The 15,704-nt window shown below is 45.4% G+C and overlaps 2 protein-coding genes across 6 annotated transcripts in view; both read right to left on the bottom strand.

The window, feature by feature from the left end:
- LOC128823027 (zinc finger protein 501-like) overlaps positions 1-15,704 on the bottom strand; it is a 65,730-nt gene that overhangs the window by 47,273 nt on the left and 2,753 nt on the right. The window lies entirely within an intron of this gene.
- LOC128822980 (zinc finger protein 420-like) overlaps positions 477-15,704 on the bottom strand; it is a 96,612-nt gene continuing 81,384 nt past the window's right edge. Inside the window, exons 4-6 of the mRNA XM_054004915.1 lie at positions 15,380-15,506; positions 2,965-3,081; positions 477-2,616 (exon numbers count right to left, since the gene is read on the bottom strand). Coding sequence (XP_053860890.1) covers positions 566-2,616; positions 2,965-3,081; positions 15,380-15,506 — 2,295 coding nt within the window. The 3' untranslated portion in view covers positions 477-565. The remainder of the gene's footprint in view (positions 2,617-2,964; positions 3,082-15,379; positions 15,507-15,704) is intronic.

Genomic DNA, 15,704 nt, shown 5'->3' with positions numbered 1-15,704 from the left:
TATGGAAAAATGGTAGAAAAACTTTCAACACAACCCAGTGTAATGTGAGAACAAATGGGAATGAGACAATCTGTCCCTACTGGGGGAACCTGGTGTCTAACAATTTCTTTGCAGTGAGAGGAAAAGTATAAATGTGATACTCCAAATATATTTAGATTAGGAAAAGCGATGAAGGTTATGTCAGGTGTTGAGGAAATTTGCTAAATTATTCTGGACACCATATATATTTTTACATTAGGATAGCTAATTGAAGCTAGCTAACTCCATGGAAAATCCTAGTGGAGTCAAGGCCCATGTAGGTTTAACCTCCATGTACCTAGTTGAGGTCTCTCCTGCTTCCCCCACCTGGGATTGACTGAAATTCCAGTTGGAGGGACACACATCCATGACAGAGGACAAAGGAGTTGCTGAAAAAGACAATGGGATTCCCCCCAAGAGAGGATGAGCTACAAAAGGGAAAAGCAGATAACTCAGCTGGGGGAACTGAAAGCCCTAGGGACACAAAGCTTCTTTTAAGCTCACTATGTGGGAATTAGCAAAAGGAAAACAAAATCTTTCCTTAGCTCTAGACAAGGTTTTTATGGTTTTTATCTCCCTTGCAGCTTCTCTGATGATAAACAAAGGCTGAGCTCTGATGGAAAAATTTCCCACACTTGGAGCATTCATAGGATCTCTCACCTGCATGGATCCTCTGATGTTTAATAAGGTGTGAGCGCCGAGCAAAGGTTTTCCCACACTCACTACATTCATAGGGTTGCTCACCTGTGTGGATCTTCTGATGTCTAATAAGGGCTGAGCTCTGAGGGAAGGTTTTCCTGCACTCACAACATTCATATGGTTTGTCCCCAGTGTGGATCCTCTGATGGCTAATAAGGGCTGAGCGCTGAGGGAAGGTTTTCCCACACTCACAGCATTCATAGGGCCTTTCCCCTGTATGGATCCTCTGATGGGTAATAAGGGTTGAACGCTCAGTGAATTTCTTTCCACAGTCACAGCATTCATAGGGTTTCTCCCCTGTATGGATCCTCTGATGGTTAATTAAGGCTGAGCTCCGAGCGAAGGTTTTCCCACACTCACAGCATTCATAGGGTTTCTCCCCTGTGTGGATCCTTTGATGTGTAACAAGGTTTGAGCTGGCAGTGAAGCTTTTCCCACAGTCAAAGCATTCATAGGGTTTCTCCCCTGTATGGATTCTCTGATGGTAAATAAAGGCTGAGCTCCGAGAGAAAGTTTTCCCACACTCACAACATTCATAGGGTTTCTCCCCTGAGTGGATCCTCTGATGTTTAATAAGGGCTGAGTGCCGAAGGAAGATTTTCCTGCACTCACAGCATTCATACGGTTTCTCCCCTGTGTGGATCCTCTGATGTTTAATAAGGTGAGAGTGCCAAAGGAAGGCTTTCCTGCACTCACAACATTCATATGGCTTGTCCCCAGTGTGGATCCTCTGATGGCTAGTAAGGGCTGAGCGCTGAGGGAAGGTTTTCCCACACTCTCTGCATTCATAGGGCCTTTCCCCTGTATGGATCCTCTGATGCTTAATAAGGGTTGAGCGCTCAGTGAAAGTTTTCCTACAGTCACAGCATTCATAGGGTTTCTCCCCTGTATGGATCCTCTGATGCTTAATAAAGGCTGAGCTCCAAGCAAAGGTTTTCCCACACTCACAGCATTCATAGGGTTTCTCCCCTGTGTGGATCCTTTGATGTGTAACAAGGTTTGAGCTGGTAGTGAAGCTTTTCCCACATTCGTGGCATTCATAGGGTTTCTCCCCTGTGTGGATTCTCTGATGGTAAATAAGGGCTGAGCTCCGAGAGAAAGTTTTCCTGCACTCACAACATTCATAGGGTTTCTCCCCTGTGTGGATCCTCTGATGTTTAATAAGGCTTGCACGCTCAGTGAAGGTTTTCCCGCACTCACAGCATTCATAGGGTTTCTCACCTGTGTGGATCCTCTGATGTCTAATAAGGGCAGAGCGCCGAAGGAAGGTTTTCCTGCACTCACAACATTCATATGGTTTGTCCCCAGTGTGGATCCTCTGATGGCTAATAAGGGCTGAGCTCTGAGGGAAGGTTTTCCCACACTCTCTGCATTCATAGGGTTTCTCCCCTGTGTGGATCCTCTGATGTTTAATAAGGGTTGAGCGCTCAGTGAAGGTTTTCCCGCACTCACTGCATTCATAGGGTTTCTCCCCTGTGTGGATCCTCTGATGACTAATAAGGGCTGAGCTCTGAGGGAAGGTTTTCCCGCACTCACAGCATTCATAGGGTTTCTCCCCTTTATGGATTCTCTCATGTTTAACAAGGTGTGAGCGCCTACTGAACTTTTCCCCACATTCAACACATATGTTATTTCTCTCTCCCATGGGGATTCTCTGCTGGGCCGTGGTTTCCTTGTGGCCTTTGTGAGTTCCCCGATAATTAACAGATTTACCAACTTTCTGCATTGGCTGGTTTCCCTGCTGCTTCTCTGGCCTGTGCTGACTCTCACAGGCTTTTCCCTGATCACAAGTCCTGGACACACTCCCTTTGCGTCTTTGCAATAAAGACCCTTGTGGTTCCACTTCATCGTCTTCCTGCTGAGGATTCTGCTCCATGGTCTCTCTCACCATCCCCTCACCTGCAAGACAGAGAAAGAAAAATCTCAGAAACAGGAATGGAAAAACCAAAAGAACAGCTGGAAATGGAAAAAATCAGGGATTGAATTTCCCCAAACTCTTTCTTAAAGGGGAGAGAGGAGGGGATCAATTCTGCATTCAGTTCCTAACCAAACACTTTAGGAGAAGGAAGTTTGGGGAAGGAGATACTGCCAGGAGTTAGTCAGGGTGGGTAGGACACCGTCAGCAACATCTGCCCTGAGGATATGACACCTGCTGGGAACAATCGTGAACACAGAGAGCTCACAAGGTCTTTGTTGGGAATCCCAGCTCTTTTCTTCAGGCACTGAGTTGGTTTAATGCTCACTCACCTGTATAGCTGCCTCTCGGGAGCTTTCTTTCCTCTGAGTCCTGGAGATCTGTGGAAAAGAACTCTTCCCCTTTTTCCAGCTGGGAGAGGACATCAAGTTTAGAAACTGGAAACCCTGCTAAGGGGAAAGAAGACAAGTGAGATCAGGTGAATTCATGGGACTTTTGTCTCACACACAAAAAGTTCTGTTATTTTAGCCCCAGTCCATTTTAAAGCAGTAAAATCCTGGGGCCAGCTCCCCAGGGGCTCAAAGGTTCAGGGCACTCTTCTGATGAGGTATTTAGCTGTGCCCATGTCTACTAGAAACATACTGTGGGGGAAAATCTAGCCTGCCCTATTAGTTTAAGCCTTAGATCGACATAGGCCCACCCTGCAGGCCACAAGCCTGAACCAAGTTAAGTGTTGTGCTCCCTGTCTATGACAGTCAAGGGTTATGACCAGAGGAGGGAGGGGGGCCGGGGAAAGGGAAGGATAAAAAGTCCCAGCAGCAATAACAATAGCATGTGTGTTTACGGCTGGCAAAATAGAATAACCACTTGTGTGAAGGAATAAGTAAGGTTATAGTTAAGAAAACAACCAATCATGCCTCTCGTTTAAGTGCCCCTAAACCCCCCTTTCTCAGAATGCATAAATTCCCTTTCTGTAAACTGCACCCTGACTGGAACACTTGCATAATAGGCACCCCAAATGAAGCAAAACAATGCCAGTATCAGAAACCACGAAAATGCCCTCCACTCAAATAGCACCCTATTCCGAGAACATTGCAAAAGGGATGCCGAGAAGCGCAACAAGACCCTAACTCTCCTATTCTCATAAACAACGTGTAACTTGTAATATGTTTGCAGTTTTCGGCTTTAAAAAGGCACTCCAGATCGGGGGAGTGGTTTCTAACTGCTACCCCCAATGCGTTGGTATGTATTGCAATAAACGGGCCTCAGGCTTGAGTCTCTGATCAAAATGATGCATGGGACACTTTTTCCACATCAATACACAGCCAGACACTCATGAGCAAAAGGGCTCTTAAAACCCAGAGCAGGTAACTCCATGTCGCAGAAAGGGAAGACTCCAGCCAGAGGGGAAGTCCCCCTTGAACTGCTTCATACTGACAGAGACAGGGCCACAGTCACTGCAGGAGAGAGAAAGGCCTGAGACCTGACAGCTGAGGGGGGACACTCAGAGAGACGAGGAAGGGCACAGAGAGGCAGCTAGCCCTGCCAATCACTACAACCCCTCTTGGCCCTTCCTCTAACTGCTCTCACCCTTCCACACCTCCAGGGACCCAAGGAAAAATGTCTCCTTGGGTTCTCTCCTCTCCTCCCCTGGCCCACACCCCTCCTTGCTACCAGGTCTCCCAAATTATCTGCTCCCCAACCCTCATCCCATTATCTCAATTGTTCCTTAGTCCTGATTCCCAACAGCTCCTGCCAGAAATGTGTCCCTTTACTCCCTCCCATTGCAAGCACCCTTATTTCCTGGAGCACCCTCTACCCAGCACCCATGATACCTTTACTCTAACCAGCACCAACCCTTCCAGATACTTGGTTTCCATTGTGTCCAGCCCTCCACAGCATCCTAGTTCCCTACAGCAGCTATTCCATGGCATCCCTACCCCTTACCACTGCCCCCAACCCTCCCAGCTCGTAGGAGGTCTTTGCCCCAAACGTTCCTCTCCCCGCTCTCTAACACCCTCCCTCCCATTGCCCAGAACCTCCCCATTATCATCATCATTTACTATTCCTGTCACCGTAACACCTAGTAACGCTATTCATGGACTAGGATCCCATTCTGCTGGACATTCTACAAACAAAAACCGGTCTCTGCACTAAAGATCTGACAACCTAAGAATAAGAGAAGAGAAAGATGGATACAGACAGACACGGGTGTGACACAGTTTCCTATGATATCCTGGACCATCCTTATTGAATTAAGTCAAACCTTACTGAACTAAATTCTCAGTATCCTTGGATTTAATTTTATTAAAAATATGAATGTGTATGTATTACCGTGGGACGGTCTTTAACGTCTCCAGGGAGGAGACCTGGCTAACATAAACCCTACGAAGTCTTGTGAGCTTCAAAAGACTCTTTGAAACAACATGCTAGACAAATGTAAATGAGATTCCTAGGACATACTTGGGAGAAGGGGACGGCAACTTCTCACCTCCACCCAAAACCTATGGAAGCTGCACTCTGAGAAGAAACCGTTGGCTGCTGATCACCTGTTAAATAAATACAAGTTCTACTCCTGGGTGTAACTGCACAAAAAATTAAAATTTCTGTACATATTTTAAAATTTTAACAATACAGACAACAAAAAAGATTCAGGAAATGTTTTTTGACAAATAGATTAATTACAAGAAATATTAATACAGAACTCTGAGTAATAATTAATTTAAACTACAATACAGAAATGTCCCCATGTGGCCCTGCACCCCCACTCCCTTTCAGCCCCTACCCCAGTCTGTCACCCCACTAGCTCTTGAACCCCAGTCTGTGATTTCCCAGCAGCCCCATGTGCCCCGCGCTGTCCATCCCCCCATATCCTGTGCCTCCTGACCTGGCTCCATGGGTACGGCACTGTGAGGACCCTAGCCTCTCCTCTTCCCTATCTGCAGCTGGAGCCGCTCATGCCCAAGAGCGACTGCTCTCTGTACTGGCACCACAGCAGCCCCGGTGGGCGAACGGTGTAACTGCAGCACATCTCTGGCTGAATGTATGTTCTACAGAGAAAAAAAATTCTGTGCGGCACATGAATTCTGCGCACATACAATGGCGCAGAATTCCCCCAGGAGTAAAGTTCAGAGGCCCAAACTAGATAAAAGGGTGACTTACAGATGCATAGCCATGCTTGTTCTGAACTAACAATCATAGAAAAAACTCTTTGTGGGGTTTGAAGGTCTGTTCATCTGCCTGAGCCCTTGTTGGGGTTGGGGTGCTCTCAGATAAGCTTATTAGCATGCATATAAGTTCCTTTATTGTTTTTAATATGTTCTTTCTGTAATGCTTTTACCCTGAGAATCACTGTTTGCTGGGAAAGGGCGGTCTGGTAGCTTAACTGGAGGCTGTTACACTGTTCATAGCCTCTGAGGAAGGAAGGCAAAGCAAGACTGCTGAGAGGACCTGCCTTGCTGGGGAATTCACAGGGTAGGCAGGGAGCTGTGCAGCCTGGAGAAACCGCAGTCAGGAGAGAGAGAGAGATGTGGGTTTCTACCTGAGAGGTGACGTCTGGACGGGTGCCTAAGAATGGGTGCCCTTGCTGGACCACAGAGGGCGAATACAGGCGCAACGGCCATGAATAGTGACAGGGGAAGCACAAGGAAACAATAAGACAACATTTGTCACCCTGATAGATAGTGGTCTGAGCACACAACCCGCTTAACCACTGTCATGTGTTTGAAAGCTTCATGGAACCGGGGAGTTGTACGGAGGGATGGGAAGGAGGATAACCTGGGAGGTCTCGGGATGTTTATGGGGAGTTCCTCCAAAGAGCAAGGAGCAGCATGGAAGAAAGCATAGAAGGACAGAAAAGAAGGGCTGGAAGAGAACTCAAGAAGTTATCAAGTCCAGCCCTCTGTGCTATGACAGGATCAGGCAAACCTAGACCATCCCTCACAGGTGTTTGGAAGTTTTAAAAAAACAGGTTGGACAATGATGAGGAATCCACAACATCCCTTGGAAGCCTATTCCCGAGCATAATTATCCTTACAGTTAGAAAGCTTTTCCTAATATCTAACATAAACTGCAAAGTAAGCTCATTAAGGACCTGGCGGAAGATATCTCTGAGTCATAAGTGATAATTTTTGAAGATGTCTTAAAAGCAGCAGGGCCTGATGAAAGACATCCAAGAAAACTAAAGGAACTGGTTGAACAGAACCATGAGCCATTGGTGATCATCTCTGAGGACTCACAAAGGATGGGAGATATCCCAGAGAACTGGAAAAGGGCAAATAAAGTACTTCTCTATAAAAAGGGAATAAGGACAGTCCAAGGAATTATAGAGCAGTCAGCAGTCAGCTTAATTTTGGTAACAGGAAAGATACTGGACCAAATAATCAAACAAACAATTTGTAAATTCTTGAAGTAAATAAGGTGAGAAGCAACTGTCAACTTGGATTTCTCAAGAATAAATAATGTCAAGACAACCTAATATTCTTCGTTGCCAGTTTAACAAGTCTTGTGGATGGGGGGTAGCAGTAGATGTGATATATTTTGACTTTTGGCACATGATCTTATCATAAGCAAACTAGGGAAATATAGCCTAGATGAACCTACAATAAAGTGGGTGCACAACTAGTTGGAAAACCACAATCAGAGAGTAGTTGTCAATGGTTCGCAGTCAACGTGGAAGGGTATTATCCAGTGGGGCCCTTCAATGTAAGCTGAAAAACAGAGGTCTCCAATTTCATTTTGGATCACCCTGATATGGAACATTGGACTGAACCTATGGACTAATTCTGAAAGAACTCCGTGCAACTCAGAAGCCCACCGTCTCTACTATAAAACTGACCTCAGAATTTTATTCAAGTCTGTATGTATAATGATCTTTTAACCAATACACTCTCTCTCTCCTTTTTTAATAAATCTTAGTTTAGTTATTAAGAATTGGCTGTCAGTGTGTATTTGGGTAAGATCTGAAATATTCATTAACCTAGTGGGCAATGTGTCTGATCCTTTGTGATTGGTAAAACTTTTTTATATGATGAACAAGATTTTCAGTAATCCCCACCATATTTGACTTGGCTGTCTGGGAAGAAGCCCAAGGCTGGGGTGTTTTAAGGGAACTGCCTTTTCTGTTTCTGGGTATCTAGTAAGGTATTGTGGAAGCTGTTTTGCTGCTGGCATAGTACATCTAAGTATCAGAATAACCACCAGCTTTGGGGATCGTCTCCCCCATTCTTTGCAGCTTGCCCTAAGTGAGCAATCTCAGCGTGGCACTCCTGGGACCCTGGTCGCGAGTTTCAATAATGGCATAGAGAGCACACTTAAAGCTTGCAGAGAACACCAAACTGGGAGAGGCTGCAAGCGCTTTGGAGGACAATATTAGAATTCAAAATGATCCTGGCAAACTAGAAAAATGATCTGAAATGAATGGAATGAAATGCAATAAGGATAATTGGTCTTTAATTCATAAAGTCCTTTTTGTTCCTGTTTTTAAAGATAGGTACTAAATTTACCCTTCTGCAGTTTTCTGGAACCTCATCCCTCCTTGAGGAGTACTTAAAGATAATTGCTAATGGTTCTGAGATCGCTTCAGCTGGTTTCTTAAGTATCCTAAGATGAATTTCATCAGGCCCTGATGACTTGAATACATTCAACTCACCTAAATATTCTTTAACTTGTTCTTTCCCTCTTTTGGCTTGTCTTCCTTTCCCTTCATTGTTAATATTAATTGTGTTAAGTTTCTGTACACTATTTACCTTTTTAGGAAAGACAAACAAAATAGGTATGAAATACCTGAGGTTTCGTGAAGTCACAAGTTATTAGTAGGGAAGAAAAACTAATCAGAGGAGCCGCACCTTCCTTTGTCTTTCTCTAGCTCCTAAAGTATTTATAGAACCTTTTCTTATTGCCTTTTCTATCCCTTGCTAGGTGTAACTCATTTGTGCATTAGCCTTTCTGATTTTGTCCCTACATACGTGTGCTCTCCTTTTATACTCCTCTACCACGATTTGTCAATGTTTCCCCTTTTTGTAGGATTGGATTTTGATGGTCATACAACAGCTGCCGTGGTGGTATGTTGGCCTCCTACTATCCTTCTTTCCCTTCCTTCAGTTCAGGTTAGTTTGCAGTTATACTGTTGATATTGTCTCCTTGACAAACTGCCAGCTCTCCTGAATTCATGTTTCCCTTAGATTTTCTTCCCACAAGCCTGTATCTACCACTTCTCTTAGTTTGTTGAAGTCTGCTTTTAGAACTCCTTATGCCTCATGCATCCGAAGAAGTGGGTATTCACCCACGAAAGCTCATGCTCCAATACATCTGTTAGTCTATAAGGTGCCACAGGACGCTTTGCTGCTTATTCTGATACTCTCACTCCTTTCTATCCTTAGAATCACAAAATGTATCATTTCATGATTACTTTCACCCAAATTGCCTTCCAGCTTCAGATTCATTACCAATTCCTCCGTCTTGGTCAAGTATCTCTCTGGTCACTTCTGCCACTCTCTGGAATGAAAAGGTTGTCCCCAAAACACTCCAAGAATGTAATGAACATTTTGTGGTTTGCTGTATTACTTTTCCAACAGATATCTGGATAGTTAAAGTCCCAATGTCTACTACGTCTTGTGTTTTGGATATTTCCGTTATTTGCTCTAGAAATTCCTCATTCACCTTCTCTTCCTGATATCATTACCTAAAGAAGACCCCAACCACAACATCACACCTATTTTTAACTCCTGTTATCTTTACATAGAGAACCTCAGCTGTTCTGCCTCCCACCTTCTCCTGGACCTGAGAACAAGTATATATATTTTTGACTCCTGGGGGCATTCTGTGCCAAAACTTAAAACCTTTTAAAATTCTGCATATTTTATTTGTGAAAATAACGTTACACCAGGGGTCAGCAACCTTTCAGAAGCGCTGTGCCGAGTCTTCATTTATTCCCTCTAATTTAAGGTTTCACGTGCCAGTCATACATTAACGTTTTTAGAAGGTCTCTTTCTGTAAGTCTATAATATATAACTTAACTCTTGTTGTATGTAAAGTAAATAAGGTTTTTAAAATGTTTAAGATTAAAATTAAATTAAAATGCAAAGCCCCCCGGACCGGTGGCCAGGACCTGGGCAGTGTGAGTGCCACTGAAAATCAGCTCGCGTGCCGCCTTCGGCACATGTGCCATAGGTTGCCTACCCCAGCGCTACACCATCATGCTAGTTTCAATTATTTTGGTAATTTATTTCAAAATATGTCAGCAAGTATGTGTGTAACAATCCAGGCATACACAAAAATTCCCCCAGTAGAGAGTTAAAGAAACCCCTATGACAATGTAGTTTCTATTTCTCTGCCCCCACACAGAGCCCAGCTGCAGAGTGCCTCCCCCGTCCAGACACCTGCACCCCCCTCAGCCCAGACACACACACACACACACACACCCATGCCCCAGAGCCCAGGTATCCAGAGGAAGAAACAGCCTGAGGTTGGGTCTTGGGCTTATATGGAGTTTCCTGCATGCTGCTTCCTTCCTTCAGGACATTCTGAGATCCGCAGCTGCCAGGAACTCTCCAGCTCCCTCCCGCACCCCTGGTAGTGTCTTCTATTTGCGAGCTCGGCTCTGCCAGGCCAAGTGGCCCCTAGTGGGGGCCAGCAACTCTGCAGCCCATTTCGGTGGGCCAAAAAAGGAAATTCTAAACGCACAACATTAATTTCTGCGCAAATTCTGCATTGCACAGTGGCGCAGAATTCCCCCAGGAGTATATAATGCAACACCTCCTCCCTTTCTACCCTGCTTGTCCTTCCTGAACAAGCTAGATTCATCTGCAACAATATTCCAGTCATAAGACTTGTCCCACCAAGTCTCTGGGATGCTAATTAAGTCATACTTTAGCTTATGTACTAATACTTCCAGTTCTTCCTCCTCCTTCCCCATAGTCCTTGCATTTGTGTGTAGACATCCAAGATGTTGAGCAGCTTTCCCTCTTGTTGTCCCTTTGAACTTAATTGTAATTTTCCTCTCCATGAAGGGGCTTGTCTGAAACTTTAACAAGTGGGTGATAGAGGCTGGCATCACGAGCTGATCAGAAGTGTGAGATCGCACCTCAGTACTGAAAGAGATCATATGTAAAGTAGGAATAAGCCACGGAGGGCCTTGACACTGAATATAAGCGGTTTATGTTTGATATGATGGGAATGGTGGAGACAGTGGAGGGATTAAACGGGATGACTGTGAAATGGTTTTCAAGGCTCCTGGGTGACGCTAGCCTTTATACAGGGTCTGCTCCCTTTCGGCTGTCTGCGCTGCACCAGGGTGCGGGCCTCTCAGCCGGGGTCCCCACACTCGCGTGAGCGATGCTTAAGTTAGCACATTCAAAATAGCTGTGTAGACACTGCAGCTCAAGTGGAGCGCAGGCTCCCAAGCCCATTGAGAGACCAAGCTCTAGCCCAACCTCCAACACCTACACAGGTCTATATAGCCCTCCAGAGCGAGTCCGCGGACCTAGGCTGGGAGGATCTCTCCCAGAGACAGTGTAGACAGATGCATAATGTGTTACTTCCTAGCCTTTGCTTTTTGTAAGGGTGACCTCCAGGCCTCCACTCTACTGAGACAGGCACTTCTGGAGGCAGCACCCTTTGTGTCATGATGGGACCTCGTGAGTTCAAATGATTTCAGACGCCTCAGAAACACCATTTATTTTGGGGTGCTGCAGCCAGTCGGTATTTGCAGCAACACAAGACCACACTGCTTAAGCAACTGCAACACAAGATTTACAGATCCTTTGGTTACTCCGGTAAAGCAATACTGAACTCTACATTCATTCTGGCAGAGTCGTCTGCCCAGCTTTTCCAAAGCCTCCTCCATTTCCTCTCTCTCTCTCCTTGTCTCAATGTTTTTGTTTTGACCCAGTCATTACACCTTAATGTCCAGTCTTTGAGACTTCCACTGTCCAGTGTGCTTCATTCAGATATCGACAGTTCTTGAAAATGTGTCCATGTAAACGGAGACAGGCCTATGTTACTTCAACGGCAATTACATCCCCAGCCCAGAAGAGGAATCAACTCCTTCACACCCAGTCGCTAGCAAAGCAAATTGAGAGGGTACCTGACCCATGTATACTTTTCATTAAAAGAAACTACTAATGAAATCCCCCATTCTCCAGAGGGAGACAAGATCAAAGCAAAAGACTAGGATAATGAATCATAAAATCACAGAAACACAGGGGTAAAAGGACCTCAAAATGTCAGCTAATCTATCCTCCACCCCTAATGCAGGACCAAGTATATATAGACCATTGCTGACAGATATTTGTCTAACCAGTTTGCAAAAACCTCCGGTGACTGGGATTCCACAACTTTTCTTGGTAACCTATTCCAGGATTTATCTATCCTCACAGTTGGAAAGTTTTTCCTAATATCCACCCTAAACATCCCTTGCCGTAGATCAAGCCAATTACTACTTCTCCTACTCCAGTGCACATGGAGAACAATTGATCATCATCCTCTGCATAGCAGCCTTGAACATATCTGAAGACTTATCAGGTCCTTCCCAATCTTCTTTTCTCAAGACTAAACAACACCAGTTCTTTCAAACTTTCCTCAGAGGTCACATTTGAGGAGAGTGAGCCAGCTTTCTGGATATTTACTTCTGAATGGATATGAGCAGCACATGATTGCATATGTTAAGGAAGAGAGAAGAATGTTGCAATAATGGAGACAGGAGAATATGAGCACATGGACAAAAGTTTTAGCTGGGTAGGATAGGCTGTATCTTAGGGACATTAGGCAGAAAGAAAATGCAAGATGTAGAAATAAGGTGCATGTGAGGACCTAGAGAGAGGCCTGTGTTGTGGCATATGCGCAGCGTTCAGACATAAGAGACAGTAAGGATGGTGGTGGTGTCTGCAGTGATACAGAAAGGAAGTTGGGGGATGGCTCAAGGGAAATATTAAGAGCTGTGTTTTAGCCATTTTAGCTTTTGAGCTTGAGTTGTTGGCTAGACATCTATGAAGACATATCAGAGACAGGCTGAGATTTCAGTTTGGAGAGAAGGATACAAGTCTGGAGCAGAGAGTTATCTCTGTGAGTTATCAGCATAGAGACGGTAGCTGAATTTGTGTTTGTGGATGAGATTAACCGATAACGTACAGAGGAAGAAGAGAAGTGAACCAAGGACAGAGCTTGTGTAAGCCCTGCAGAAAGCTGGAGTGGGGATAAGGATTGTCCAAGGACACACTGAAGGAGAGCTCAAAGAAGTAGGAGAAGATAAGGGAAGATCAGATGTCAAGAAGAGCATGGTCGATGGTTTCAAAGGCAGCTGATAGGTCAAGGAGGATCAGAATGGAGTAGTGGTTCTGAACTTTGCCTAGGGAGAGGCCAAAACGGTCCCAGTGGAATGCTCAAAATCTCTCACTCCCTGAAACCTTCCCTTCCCATCCCTACCAGGCCTTCCCTGCTTCCTAGAGCAATCACTCTCCAAACCCTTCACTCCCCATGTCCCTCAGCCCCGAGTGTTCCCCACTCCCAGCTAACCCACATCACCTACTCAACTCTCCCTCAACAACAGCACCATAGCTGGGCCCTCCACCCCCTTTTCCGCATTCCCAGTCCCCACTCTCCCAGCTCACACCATTATCAGTTCCCAGGAGCACCTCTTGCTGATTCCCTCCAGCCTCCTCCACACACCCCTCCCCTTTGTCCCGTCTGATCTCAGGCCTCCCTGCCTTGTGGCACCCCACAAACACCGGCTCCCCATCATCTTCTCCCTTCCTCCTGCTCTCTCTTGTCTTAAGGCCTGAATGAGACCCTCAAACTGTCTCATGTCCACAGATGGCTGCACCTGATTGCCACATCCTCCATGCATTTGGAACATTATCCTAGCAGACCACGAGCTCCACTATATTTAGGGTTCAGCATTACTTTCTGTTTAGAGGCCAACTATTCTAATTTCTCTACAGTTTACATGCTTACTCACATTGCCCTGAAATACACTGCTCATCACGTGGCTGCAGGGCAAGATTAGTGGTCTAAAGATGGGGTGAATACCATCTTGCCTCATGACTTATTAATGTTTAAATTATCAATTTGTTCCAAAACGTCCTCTATCAACACCCTAATCTGGGACTTTTCCTCAGATTTGCCAGCTACAAAGAATGGCTCAGGTGTAGGAAAGTCCCTCACATGCTCTGCAGTGAAGACTGATGCAAACGATTCAGTTAGGGAATCAAGGCCATTGCAGATCAGCTGGATGCTCATTTAGCACCTCAAGCACCCAGTAGCCCCACCATGGCAGGCTTCCTGATTCTTATATACTTAGGCAGGATGGGGAGGACTAGTGTCCCTAGCCTCTGTTTGCCAGAAGCAGGAATGAGCGACAGGGGATGGATCACTTGATGATTCCCTGTTCTGTTCATTATCTCTGGCCACTGTCAGAAGACAGTTACTGGGCTAGATGGACCTTTGGTCTTACTCAGTAGGGCAGTTCTTATAAAATAATTTACAACACAAAGTGTTAAGGCTCTGACTCATATGCATGATGTGAAAGGCAGCGTAGAGTGAAATATACTTAAAAAAAATTAAATGAATCAAACTGTGCCACAGAATCTCCACTGATAAAAATTCCATGCTTGAATAATAAGAGAACAGCAATAGGAATATATTACTGACCATCTTAGCAAGATGTTCCTGGTGATTATGGAATGCTCAGGGAGATTAGAGACTATAAAAATGGAAAACTCAGTAATATTTGGGGATTTCCACTGACCACATGTTTACTGGATACATGTCACCTCAGGGTGGGATGCAGAGATAAAGTTTTTATTCATAGAATATCAGGGTTGGAAGGGACCGCAGGAGGTCATCTAGTCCAACCCCCTGCTCAAAGCAGGACCAATCCCCAACTAAATCATCCTAGCCAGGGCTTTGTCAAGCCTGACCTTAAAAATCTCTAAGGATGGAGATTCCACCACCTCCCTAGGTAACCCATTCCAGTGCTTCACAACCCTACTAGTGAAAAAGTTTTTCCTAATATCCAACCTAGACCTCCCCCACTGCAACTTGAGACCATTGCTCCTTGTTCTGTCATCTGCCACCACTGAGAACAGTCTAGACCCATTCCCCGTTAATGGCATCTTATTGGAGCAGCTAGTTCTGAATCCACAAGGGGAGAGGCAAGTCTAGATTTACTCCTAAACGGCGCACAGGATCTGGTGCAAGATGTGAATACAGCTGAACCACTTTGTAATATAGACCATAATGTAATAAAATTTAATATGCCTGTGAGGGGTAAAATACCAAAGAATCCCACCACAGTAGTATTTAAGAGTGTGTTCTTATCACAAGGTTTGTCAGCAGTCTGGGGGTGTACATGCTAGTGGTCTCCAATGCTCAGGCAGGGTAAGTGAAGGCAGTTACTCAGAAGGAATCCTCAATGCAAGGGTAAAGAGGTGGTGACATTATGAAAGTCTGAGATGGATTGTGTGCAGTAGGCTCAGTGTCTGAGCGCAGACCAGGGGCCGGCAGCTTCTGTTCCCTACATGGGACCTAATCCCAAGTTTTGCCTTAGCAAAGAGAAGACTTTGTGCTATACTGCTCCTGTGCTCTGTTCCCAAACTGCTCTGTGGTCAGGAGGGTAGAGTGCTAGTGTAGGTGTCATTTGCCTGTTGGGGTGTTGCTGAAACAGGACAGAGTTGAGGTTGCACTGTGGGGTGTTGCGAAACTTAACTCTTCACTTCCCCTTCTAAGAACCGAGGGGTCAGGAATCCTTACCCAACGAGGTCACAGTCTCATAGTTCTCCTGCATGACGGCTCTGTAGAGGGCTCTCTGACCGGGGTCCAGCAGAGCCCACTCTTCCCTGGTGAAATACACAGCCACCTCCTCGAAGGTCACTGGCCCCTGAAAGAGAAAGAGACCCTCACTCAGTACCTGCTGCCTACTGACAACCCCACAATTCACAGGAGAGGAGGGCCAATCATATGGAAGCTCTGGGAGACAGGCGGACAGCATAATCCCATACCTATCCCATCGGAACAGGCAGGAAGCATTAGGGTGAGGGGAGAAAAAGAGAGCCCTTCACCCCTCCGAGAGGAGAGA

This window comes from Malaclemys terrapin, chromosome 15 (assembly GCF_027887155.1).
Source record: "Malaclemys terrapin pileata isolate rMalTer1 chromosome 15, rMalTer1.hap1, whole genome shotgun sequence".
Taxonomy (NCBI): domain Eukaryota; kingdom Metazoa; phylum Chordata; order Testudines; family Emydidae; genus Malaclemys; species Malaclemys terrapin.
The sequence above is the reverse complement of the archived record's forward strand: the minus strand, read 5'-3'. Positions and strand labels throughout refer to the sequence as shown.